General features: G+C 37.9%; 1 protein-coding gene across 1 annotated transcript; it reads right to left on the reverse strand.

Annotated features, from left to right (window-relative positions):
* Positions 1–7,334: 7,334 nt before the first annotated feature.
* LOC107794892 (glucose-6-phosphate 1-dehydrogenase, chloroplastic-like) lies at positions 7,335–12,471 on the reverse strand (the record flags this gene model as incomplete). The annotated part of the gene is given in 10 exon segments (NM_001325593.1): positions 7,335–7,666; positions 7,989–8,189; positions 8,276–8,505; positions 8,655–8,775; positions 8,863–9,012; positions 9,080–9,285; positions 10,908–11,022; positions 11,116–11,210; positions 11,336–11,496; positions 12,224–12,471. Coding segments are annotated over 10 exon segments (1,767 nt in total). The 3' UTR covers positions 7,335–7,416.
* Positions 12,472–13,385: the final 914 nt, after the last annotated feature.

The following is a 13,385-nucleotide window of genomic DNA, read 5'->3' on the forward strand; positions in this document are numbered from 1 at the left end:
AAGACAATTGAAGAAGCATGAAAAGAATTATCCAACCCATGATTTGGAATTGGCTGCAGTAATATATGCTTTGAAGATATGGCGGCACTACTTATACGGCATACATGTTGACATCTACACAGATCACAAGAGTTTACAATACATCTTCAAGCAGAAAAAGTTGAATTTGAGGCAGCGTAGGTGGCTTGAATTATTGAAAGACTACGACGTCGAGATATTGTATCATCCCGGTAAAGCCAATGTTGTGGCAGACGCTCTCAGCCGTAAATCAATGGGAAGCTTAGTACATATTAAGGCAGGTAGATGAGGGTTGACTAAAGAGCTTCATCAGCTAGCCAATATGAGAATCAGATTGTTAGACTCTGATGACGGAGGTGTTACTGTACAGAATACATCAGAATCATCTTTGGTAGCCGAGGTAAAAGCACGGCAATATGAAGATCCTATCTTAGTATGATTAAGAGTGAGCATTCAACAGTGTAAAAGTATGGCTTTTGAGATCGGAAGAGATGGGGCACTGAGATACCAAGGCCGATTATGTGTGCCTAATGTGGCAGGGTTGCGAGAGAAGATTATGAATGAGATTCATCAATCCCGATATTCCATCCATCTCGGCTCGACAAAGATGTATCATGATGTCAAGGAGCAGTATTGGTGGGATAACATGAAGAAGTCTATTGCAGAATTTGTAGCCTAGTGTCCCAATTGTCAACAAGTAAAGATAGAACATCAGAAACCCGGTGGATTGCTTCAGAATATAGAGATTCCGACTTGGAAATGGGAGGTGATTAATATGGACTTCATTATTGGATTACCTCGCTCTTATCATAAGTTTGACTCCATCTGGGTGATAATTGATCGACTTACAAAATGTGCCCATTTTCTACCAGTTAAGACAACTTACACGGCTGAAGATTATGCGAAGTTGTATATCAAGGAGATTGTTAGGCTTCATGGTGTGCCGGTATCTATTATATCAGACCCGAGGAGCTCAATTTATAGCTAACTTTTGGAGGTCTTTTCAGAAGGGTTTAGGCACACAAGTGAATCTCAGCACTGTATTTCATCCGCAGACTGACGGACAGGCTGAACGTACCATTCAGACATTGGAAGATATGCTACGAGCATGTGTTCTAGATTTTAAGGGAAATTGGGATAACCATCTTCCACTCATAGAATTCGCCTACAATAATATCTACCATTCCAGTATTAAAATGACCCCATATGAGGCACTATACGGGAGAAGATGTAGATCACCAGTTGGATGGTTCGAAGTCAGCGAAACAGAATTATATGGGTCAGATTTGATTCACCAAGCTATTGAGAAGGTGAAATTGATACATGAGCGATTGAGGACGGCACAAAGCAGGCAAAAATCTTATTCCGATGTCCGACGTCGTGATCTGGAGTTTGAGGTTGGTGATAGGGTTTTCCTGAGGATCTCACCAATGAAGGGTATTCTACGTTTTGGGAAGAAAGGTAAGTTGAGTCCAAGGTATATCGGGCCATATAAAATTCTTCGACGGATTGGACATGTTGTTTATGAGTTAGAATTGCCATCCGAATTGGAATTTGTCCACCCGGTATTCCATGTATCTATGTTGAGGAAATGTATTGGAGACCCTTCTCGAGTCGTCCCTATCAAAGATGTACAGGTTACAGAGGACCTATCATATGAAGAAGTGCCAGTGGCTATATTAGATCGACAAGTCCGCAAGCTGAGAACAAAAGATGTAGCTTCCATCAAAGTATTGTGGAGGAACAAGAATATGGAAGAAATAACATGGGAAGCAGAAGAGGAGATGAAAGTCTAAATACCCGTACCTATTCCAGAATGAAGATAATAAGGATGCTGGTGGAACACATGATACATTGGAAGGTGAAATGGCTCTATGAGGTAAGCAATAACTTGAGAATACTCTTCCTTAATACAAAATGGCGATATGCAGATAATGTACATGTCCATAATGCTTTGCATACTCTTGTAAGGCCATATGTTGAGTTAGCCGCTTGCACGTTTGTCCTCTACTTATGGGAGAAACTTGACCGGAATCCACGATGATTTAAACTCCCCATGAACCCTTACATTCGAGGACGAATGTTCCTAAGGGGGGAAGGGTGTTACAACCCATATCCACACGCGTTAGTTCATACCATATATTAGTTAACATAAATTCAAGAAGGAATTACCTTTGAGATGATAAAAAGTTAATCCTATTGGTCTTAAGTGATACAAGAGTGTATAAGGGTGATTAACAAGTATTAGAAGTTAAACGAATCAAGGATGTTGTAACTCGTATTTTCATGTAAACCTAGAGGTTCTTAATACACTAAAGGTCATGTATTAAAGTGTTTGAATCATATAATATTCGTATCATAAGTCTTGAAGTCAAATGAGTTATGAAACAAAAGTCGACAAACGTTGTTGCAACTTAGGTTCATAATTTTACTTAAACATTAGGTTAAATGTTTCTAAGCTTTTCTCCTAATTACAAGGAACTACGGGGTGATCTACCCACCAAATTAAATATCTACGAGTATAGTTTCCAACGCATTAAACCATTTGTCAAGACGATCTCGGAGTATAGAGATATTCATATTTTTGCAAGCCTGCGCAGATTGGTAGATGACAAGTAGGTGCATCACCTACTTGCCAAAATGATAGGACAAAATTAAAAGACCTAAGTCGACCAAGAGAGGACTTTTAAGGGGTTATGAACTCAATTATTTTATCCATACTTCAGACCCTCAAAACCAAAGTTAACCCCTGCAACTCCTCCCCAAAAATCCCACACAAACCCTAATCGATTTTCCCTCTCTTTCAAGTTCTATTTGAAGGTAAAACCTAGAGTTTGAAGAACCAAGGGAAGGGCTGAGTTATCCAACAAGTAAGGTAAGTTACTGCCATCTTTAATAAATTTTTCTCTGTTGTGAATTCATGGTAATTCGTTCTATACATGTAAGAACTCACGGGACGGTGATCGGAAGCCTTGAGTTCGAGTTATTCACTTGTAGCGGACTGTTTTGTGGATTGTTTTGTGTTTCTATTGGGATGCGTGTTTTACTACTATTTTGTGGAATTTTAGAGGTGGAAGGGTGTGGATGAACACCATATATATGTAGGGTTGTGGGCTGATAGTGATTCGTAACATTTCCGGGTCATTTGACACGACTACGGTGGTCGTCGTATGTATGATGTAATTAGGTTATGCGTGGACTATTTTGGGAGGCTCAATATGTTTAGTATTGATTTTGTTTGGGCTGTTTGGTGATTGTTTGGAATGGTGTGAAGTCATATATATATATAGGGGAGGTGCTGTCCGTTTCAACGTAAAATAGGTTGTGGTCGATACATAATAGTTATGATGCTTAAATGATAACGATAGTATTGTTTCTCTTATTGTAGACTAAGGAGTTATGACAATTGCATAGCTTGTGATTGGGGCAGTATATACAAGGTATGTGAGGCTATCCCTTTTCTTCTTTTGCACGACTCCGATTGTACATAATGTAATGAACGAGCTTCCAAAGATACTCTACTCTTAGAAGCTAGCAGTACTTACATTGCTTTCCCTCTTATGGAACGATTGATGTTAATGTTGCTTCTCTTATTCTTATGTTATCAATGTTGTTGGTACTTCCTGATTCTTATAAGGTTCGTAATGAAGAGTTGGTCCTAATAACGTGTACAGAGGATACCGACCTTATGTCACTCCGAAAGGTTTAGAATGTGATTCCATGAGTCGAGCATGCATTATATATATGTATCTATTTTACTCTACCGAGCCACGTTATAGTCGGTCGGGTACGACACATATTGTGCAACCACTGATCAGTTGGGTTTTACCGAGCTCCACATGGCCGGGTACGATTCTACCGAGCCTTATGATGGCCAGGTATGTTTTCACCAAGCCTATTATGGCTGGGTACGATATGATGATGATGATGCTCACAAAGGCGTATGTTTTAAAAGTTTATGTATACATACATATGTATCATGCATTTCATGTCAGTATCCTTCAGAGGTACTCAGATGTTCCAGGTTGTATATTCTCTATCCGTGTTTATATTACTATTCATATTTATGGTTCCCTGCCTTACATACTCAGTACTTTATTCGTACTGACGTCCTTTTGTTTGTGGACACTGCATGTCGTGCTGTAGGCCCTAATAGACAGGCAGGTGCAGCTCCCCCACCATAGTAGGTTGTCCAGTTCAGCAGTGATTGGCGAGATCCCTTCTCCGGACTTGCCGTGGTCTTGGTATGCATTTTTGTTATAGACATTATGGGTATGTCGGGGCCCTATTCCGGCTATGTTGCAGCACTTATGTTCATTTAGAGGCTCATAGACAAATGTCGACTCATGTATAGTTTGGTATGCCTTATCGGCTGGTTTTTGTTGTATAGTCTTTCATGGTAGCGTGGTAGCTAGTACCTTATATGTAGTTTCTTGATTGTCTGGTCATCTCCTGTTATGTATGTTCATGTCATCATATTTTATTGCTGGTTGTCCATGATCTAGGTCTACCATTTATATTGATCTCGTCAACCCTAAAAGATAATAAAAAAAGGTTAGATAAAATGTACGTTGGTGCTCGGCAAGTATGGTCGGGTGCTAGTCATGGCCCTCCAGTTTGGGTCGTGACAAAGGAGAAGAGTACGGTCGGGTGCTAGTCATGGCCCTCCAGTTTGGGTCGTGACAAAGGAGAAGAGAACAAAGCTGGATGATAAATCTATTCCTTGCATATTCATCGGAAATGGAGATGAAGAGTTCAGGGTACAGATTGTGGGATCCTATAAAGATGAAGGTCATCAGAAGCAGAGATGTATTCTTCTAAGAAAGTGAAGTTGGAACTGCAGATGACCAGTCAGAGAAGGCAAAGAATGGTATAATCCCTAACCTTGTTACCATTCCTTCTACTTCTAACTATCCCACAAGTGAAGAAAGTACGACCGACGAGGTTGTCGAGCAGGGGGAGCAACCTGGTGAGGTTATTAAGAAGGGGGAGCAACTTGATAATGATGTCGAGCAAGTGGAGTACCCCGCTCAAGAAGAAGAACAACCTCAACCTCTGAGGAGATCAGAGAGGCCAAAGGTAGAGTCATGCAGGCACCCTTACATAGAATATGTCCTCATCAGTGTTGAGGGGGAGCCAGAAAGTCTTAAGGAGGTGTTGTCCCATCCCGAAAAGAACCAGTAGATGAAAGTCATGCAAGAAGAGATGGAATCTCTATAGAAAAATGGCACGTACAAGCTGGTTGAACTTCCAAAGGGTAAAAGACCACTCAAATGCAAATGGGTCTTTAAACTCAAGAAAGATAGAAATGGCAAGTTGGTTAGATACAAAACTCGATTGGTGGTAAAAGGCTTCAAACAGAAGAAAGGTATTGATTTTGACGAAATTTTCTCACATGTTATCAAAGTGACTTCTATTCGAACAATTTTGAGCTTAACAGCTAGCCTAGATCTTTAAGTGGAGCGGTTGGATGTGAAAACTGCATTTCTTCATGGAGATTTGGAAGAGGAGGTTTATATGGAGCATCCAGAAGGATATGAAGCAGCTGGAAAGAAACACATGGTGTGCAAATTGAAAAAGGAATCTTTATGGGTTGAAGCAAGCACCAAAGTAGTGGTACAAAAAGTTTGACTCATTCATGAAAAGTCAAACTTATATGAAGACCTATTCTAATCCATGTGTATACTTCAAAAAAAAATCTGACAACAACTATATTATTTTGTTGTTGTATGTGGATGACATGTTAATTGTAGGAAAAGACAAGGAGCTGATAGCAAAGTTGAAGGGAGATTTATCCAAGTCATTTGATATGAAGGACTTGGGCCCATTACAACAAATTCTAGGAGTGAAGATTGTTCGAGAGCGAACAAGTAGAAAGTTGTGGCTGTCTCAGGAGAACTACATTGAACGTGTACTGGAATGCTTAACCTGAAGAATGCTAAGCTAATCAACACACCTCTTGCTAGTCATCTGAAGTTGAGCAAGATGATGCGTCCTACAACAATGGAGGAAAAGGACAGCATTACCAAAGTTCCTTATTCCTCTGTCATCGGAAGTTTGATGTATGCAATGGTATGCACTAGACTTGATATTGCTCACGCAGTTGGTTTTGTCAGCATGGTTCTTAAAAGTCCTGGAAAAGAACATTGGAAAGCAGTCAAGTGGATACTCAGGTACTTGAGAGGTACCGCAGGAGATTGTTTATGTTTTGGAGGATTTGATCTAGTCTTGAAGGGCTATATAGATGCGGATATGGCAGGTGACATTGATAACAGAAAATTCACTACTGGATATTTGTTTATATTTTTAGGGGGGCTATATCATGACAGTCGAGGTTGTAGAAGTGTGTCGCACTCTCTACAACTAAAGCAGAGTACACTGCCGCTACTGAAGCTGGTAAGGAGATGATATGACTGAAATGGTTCCTTCAAGAGCTTGGCTTGCAGCAGAAGGAGTATGGTGTCTATTGTGACAACCAAACTGCAATAGACTTGAACAAGAACTTCATGTACCATGAAAGGACCAAACATATCGATATAAGATATCACTAGATCCGAGAAAAGGTAGAAAGTGAATCTCTACAAGTCCAGAAGATTTCCACAAGTGAGAATCCTGCAGATCTGCTGACCAAGGTAGTACCAAGGGACAAGTTCAAGTTGTGCAAAGAACTTGTCGGCATGCATTCAAGTTAGAAGTCCGATGTGACCTCCTTCAAGAGAATGGGTCTGGAGAGGGAGACTGTGGGGTCCATCCCCATAATGAAAAAGGAAAAAAAAGGATAAGGGAAGTCTAATTCTATGGCCAAAGTTGGTTTTGGTAACAATTTGCATTCTTGCAAATTGACAAGTTGCAGCAGCAATTTGCAACGTAACAAGCCTTCTGATTGGCTGAATTGGGTGGCCATTCTTTCCATAAGTAGAAGCCTTCAGCTTCTAGAGAGTAGTGTGAGGTATTCATAGGAGGTGTAGTCTGTAAGGAAAAATAAAGAGTGTGAGCGATATTGTAGTGAGGTGGGAATCTTAAAGACGGTTATTTCTTTTGAGTGTATAGTGGTCCCTAGAATCTTTCACTCGGGACTACTGGGCGTAAAATTTCTCATTATAGTGGATTACTTTGCTCCTCTCAGGCTCGTAGTTTTTTCCATTATTCAGAAGGGTTTTCCACGTTAAAAATCTTTGTGTCCTTGTTGTTCTTTTTTATTCTTATTGATTACCGTATCTCGGTATTACATTATTGTTCCGCTATTATTGCCGTGAATATTGTTTCTGTGAGGGGTTTATTCCCACCAGAAAGAAAGATTATTTCTTCTTGCCATGCTCCTCAATATTCATACATTTATAGTCAATATTTTTGAAAGTTCGCGCTCCAATTTTGGGGAGAAGATGTGTACGGATACAATCAATCATCACCAGACAGATCTCCCCAACGAACGTTGTGCTTTGCAGCTAGATAATGTGCTCCTACTGGACCCCTACTGCCATACGGATAAAGCTCTGGCGCGATCTTCTTCTCTTCTAGCTCCTTCAGCAATGGTGTAAATAGAGCCCATGCAGCATCCAGCTCATCACTTCTAATGAACAATCTTCGCTCTCCTTCTATTGCATCTAACAGAAGCCGCTCATATGCATCTGGTATTTCACCTCGATACCTTCACAAACGACCCAAAATATGGAGTAAGATAATTTTGAAGTCAATTGAAACGTCTGCCTCATGTAATCTCAAAATAATCAGCATTGTAAGTTATTCATCAGAAATAAAGAACATTGAGAAATCTGTTGCATATTATAATCCTGGCTCTATATTAAATAATCTGCTGCAAAGTATATTCCTGGTTCTATATCAGATGTATTTCATCTATACCTGAAAGCATTATAGCATATATTCACAGAACAAACAGGAAATGGTGAAGTGCAAGAAAATTTAAGTAGTCATAACATTTAATAACTTATAGTCGAACAGTATTCTCTTACTTTGCTTTGTAAAGAAGATTAAGGTCACTCCGGTCAAGTCTCATTCCAAGACCAGGAACCTTGTTGTTGATCTTCAAATATATGGCTTCATCAGGTTGTAAGCGCAGAACTAGCTCATTTGTGGCCTTATCTAGATCAGTTCCAAAGTTCTTTTTGTACAAATTTCCAGGAACATGTCTGAACTGTACCCTGATCTCCGCCCTGCATTTTCAATGTTACAAGACTTAGGATCATTTTGTATATATAGCTGAAAATATCATTTATGGAGAAAAGGAAAATCCACCAACCTCCTAGTATGGAGAGCTTTTCCAGCTTTCATGAGGAAAGGAACCCCGTCCCAGCGTGCATTATTAATAAAGAGTGCAGCAGCAGAAAACGTTGGAGTGACACTACCGTTTGGCACAGTTGGATCGTCTGTATAAGCTGGATATAATTTACCACCCTTGCTATGACCTTTATACTGGCCAAGTACCACATCTTCAAGCTGCAATGGCCTCATTGACCTTAAAACTTTAACCTGAACCACCAAAACAGTCAGATCTAATTTGGACCATGTTTATTATATGAACCTGAAAATTGTACTCTCTCTATTTATAGTCATTTGGAGGATCTCCGTTTTGTGTAATGCAGGATTATGAGAATGGTTTGTGGCAAACATCTGGATACCTTTTCATTTCTGATGTCCTCGGCATCCATGCTGACAGGTGTTTCCATAGCAAACAATGCTAATATTTGAAGGAGATGATTTTGCATTATATCTCGGATGATCCCGTAATTGTCAAAGTACCTGGGCCAAAAGAGCAATAAGTTAGAGATCCAACTAAAACAGAATACAGTTCTTTTTAAGTAGCTGTAGCAGAGTAATGAACCTCACCCTCCTCGTCCCTCGGTACCAAAATCCTCGGAAAATATGAATTGGACATTGCGTATGTAGTTTCTGGACCAGAGAGGCTCAAAGACAAGATTCGAGAAACGAAGAACTGAGAGATTCTCAACAAGTTCCTTTCCCAAGTAATGGTCAATTCTGAAAGAAACCCAACATAATCAAACTTCAAACCACGTTATATCAAAGAAAATGCAGTTAATCTTACCGGAATATTTGCTCCTCAGTTAGATACTTCTTTAGGCATCTGGTCAGCTCACTAGATGATTCTAAGTCACGACCAAACGGTTTCTCAACAATGACTCTTGTCCACCCACTTGTTGAAGAAGCTTTAAGACTTGCACATCTCACCACATCCACGAATATATTTGGAGGTATTGATAAGTAAAACAACCTATTAGAAACCCTAGAACCCTAAAATGTGGTCACATGATCAGCACTCACAATCAGCTTTGTATCATTCATCAGTAACATAGTTCATGATTCTGAAGTAAAGAACACTAAAATGTGGTAACACTGCATCAAGTGAAGACTAATTTTTGCAATTCGAACCCCAGGATAGAATAAGGATAACGTGTATACTCCGGGTTTTTTTTTTTGGCCTCTCATTTCATCTGGGTAACTGAGCAACAACAACATACCCGGTGTAATCCCACAAGTGGGGTCTGGGGAGGGTAGTGTGTACGCATACCTTACCCCAACCTTGGGAAGGTAGAGAGGTTGTTTACGATAGACCCTTGACTCAACAGACACTTGGCTCAAAGAAATCATAATCACAGCAGTTATGAAAATGTAACTGAGCATAAGATTATAACTAGACAAAAACATTAATCCTGCCAAATTTTGAGGATTTGCAGTCCTGAATAAAGTATAAAGTCTAACACAGAACCAGCTCTTTCACTTTCCAGTATATGCTTCAACATAAGTGCACATGTAATGTGCAAAAGCTGTGAGCAAAGAATTCTAAGTACATCATCACGGCAGTAAATAAAATGAGAAGACTCTTATTATCTCACGTCAAAGGGAAATAAAATGAGTAAGCAGTACATAAAAGTAAGTCCACTATCTCTCATCCATGGAGTAAACTCTTGAAGGAAATGCGTTATTCATTTTCCGTAATCTGGACAAAGCATCATGATTATATAAAGCATTTATGTCAACGTGCACGTGCAGAGACAACTTTGCAAATGAAATCTGTGAACTTTTCACTAATATTGATTAGCATGTTGAACTAACAGAAATTGTGGAAGTTCCCCTTTAACTCTCTTGTCACTGCTTAGATGGAAATAATAATAGTGGTCTCGTTTTAGGTGATTCTTTGATTCTTCGACTTAAATGTATTGTAGGGGTTGATCAAATTAGAATCAGTCAACCAAGGAAACTAAGGTTTTAGTTTTTTATTTCGTACATATGTACATATACACATCTTTCCTGGAGCCGGACCTTTTACAGATTTCCCCATAGTTCAGAGTTCAGACTTCTCCAAAGTTGAAAAAAAAGATCAGGGAGGAAATTCCCAAAACAACATCGAGAGCACCCTTCTTATGTGATATATAACTGTATTGTCAATCTCTTTCCCGCTATACCCAGCCAATTCTCTACTTTTACCTGAAGGACTTCTTACCTCAAACTTCAAGGCACCGAGAAAATCATTCCGAATATCTTGCCAAAAATATTTCAAACACCAAATAAACCACTAATTTCATATCTTGACTATATTATGTTCCTTTTCCTATCCGGAAAGTCTGTACCTTACTCCTTGCAGCAAAAGGATGTTGCCTTCAAGGGTCATAGTTGGTGATATTCAGTGGCCACACAAATGAATGGACAATGTATCTTACATAAAGAATACTTTAAAGATGTAGAGACTTGTCAAGAATTAAAATCTTAGTATTAGAAAAATATTAAAGTGATTAAGATGATTGATTACTTAAACAGATAAGATGTCAAGATGACATTCAGTTTACTGTTATAGTTTCTTTCTAGACGTGCAAAAACAGACTGCAGACACCGATAAGTACAACCACATGAATTACCTCCTTTGCCTTTAATTTGTAATCCAGTTCTGCAAAATCATCCTCAGAATTGTACTGACCGGAGTGGTAAAAGCATCTTTCCAGAAAGTGGTCCATTTTAGCCTCGCAATTCTCTCTGCAAACCCTCAACAATATGGATTCCGCCAGCTCCAAAACCATAAACACCATAAATATTCACATGTTAAAGTTACTTGATATAATGACATACCTCTGATCAATTCTACAAGTTAAGGTCTTGCTGATCATGTTTCTCAGCTCTTCATCACTCATTTTTGTTCGTGAATAACCAAAAACTATAAAATTCTGAAACATACAAGCAAAGACACATCATGAGCTACTTAAGATGGCTCTGCTAATTAATCTAAGCTCCATTTTGTTTTTGTGTGTGATTAGTAGATAACAATATAGTTGGAGATACGAAATTTAACCTCAGGCAAACAATCTTCATAGAAAAGAGCAAATAAAGCTGGAAAAATCTTCTTCTTGGCTAGGTCACCTGAAGCTCCAATAACAGTTATGCTGACAGTTGTCTCTGCATTTTCTAACTCTGTCAAAGGCACTTGTTCTGGCATAGATTTTGACGCCGAACCTATATACATACACGTCAGAGATTTGGTATTTAAATTAACCAAAGGAGATACAAAGCAGAAAATGATGTAAAGAACAAACCGCAGTTCGTGGATGGAGGTGAGCTATCATCAAGAACTATAATTTCAAGATCATCCATTTTATTCTACAATCGAAAAGCAAAAAAAGAATGCCTACAAGAGGTTTTGTAAACCTTAAACAAGATATTTTACTTTTACTACAAGTCCATCTATGGTTTGTCAATGCAAAGAGCAGAAACTACCGAGCGAAAAGAAAGGAAATTTTCTAAAGTTCTACAACACCATATCTCTAATAGGATAAATGGCTGGTTTTTGTTCTCTCTTTAATCTTTGGGGTCCAATTCAATTGTTGAGGAAGTCAAGATTTTGGAATACATTAGTACAGTACATAATTTTGTTTGAATACATTCATTATTTTGGATTAAATAGGGATTGTCTTCTATTCCAAGACTAACTGCACTTTCTAACTTGAGCTTAGCAAAGATAAAGAAAATCCTTTACCAGCATATCAAGAAAAGAATTTCAGCTATGGGTACAGGCAAGGTAGGTACTAAAAGTAATTAAAACTACAAAGTCAGAGTTAACCAAATTACACGACTAAATATATGATAAGCAAAACATCAAACACTTGGAAGAAGATTAACTGAGCTAATAAAGAAATATTAATAAATGTTAAAGACTGTATTTTTAAATGAAGATCAAACTCACCATCCAGCAAAGACACAGCATTCAGATGAAAACCATTTGATGACATGATCTCAAAATGCTTTCTTGGCTGGATTCTTGAATAAATTCCATTATGGAAAGTACTAGCAACTGAAGATTCAAGGGAATGGGCTTTAAATGGTAAAATATTAAAATTTCTGCAAAACTTATGTGCCCCATTATGGAAAGTAGTAGCAACTGAAGATGAAGAACAAGGATTCAATTGCAACTGCCCACCCATGCAGTTTTTTGTGTAAAGACTACTCGCAGAAAGTCGCAGATTTATTGGCTTCTTTAATGTGAAATAATAAAAAGAAAATAAGTTTATCCAGTTGCAAAGTAGTTATTGGATACTGACAGATTCTTTGTCAATTGAAATATTTGATGAATTTAGCAGGAAATATCTGAAGGTTGGCCCTTTAGTTCCGTGAAAGGCATTAGTACAGTGAAGTCCACACCTTTCAAATGCTCATCCTTTATATGAGGTCCATATTTTTTCCCCACAAAGTTTATTATTTTTTTCTTTACAATATACTTAAAATATTCTTAAAAAATTTTGCCCGTTTGGACATAAGAAAATTTTCTCTTTTTTTCCAAATTTTTTTTCCTTTTTTCCGAAATCAAATTTTCAATTTTCATTTGAAAATACATTTTGAAAGCTCCAAAAAATTATTTTTCAAAATTTTTACTCACAAAACTTCAAAAACAACCCAAAATCATAATCATGTCCAAACATAACTTTAAATTTCAAATACCATTTTCACTTGAAAAACCTTTTCACCTTTTTTTAGAATTTTACAATTCTTATGTCCAAACGCCCACTTAAATAAACTAGTCTCTATTTCATGTGCCACGCATATGTATCACAGCTACTATTATTAATTTTATATGTAAAGATAATAAATTTTTTATACAATATATAATTTAAACTATTATTATTTAGAGCTGTAAACTTTCATGAATAAAATTTTTGCCTTTACAACATCAATTTTTTTACCCTTTTAAAAAGATTTTATGTTGGATAAAATTATCATATAATTACTTTTCTAATATTTTTTTTTTTTGTAACAATGTGAAATTACCATTAACATCAACAACAATTACACTTATAGAGCACCTAATTTCCTGAACTCAGAAATTAGGCCTCCTACAAACAGAAAAATCT

The sequence above is a fragment of the Nicotiana tabacum genome, chromosome 10 (assembly GCF_000715075.1).
Source record: "Nicotiana tabacum cultivar K326 chromosome 10, ASM71507v2, whole genome shotgun sequence".
In the NCBI taxonomy this organism is placed as follows: Eukaryota; Viridiplantae; Streptophyta; class Magnoliopsida; order Solanales; family Solanaceae; genus Nicotiana; species Nicotiana tabacum.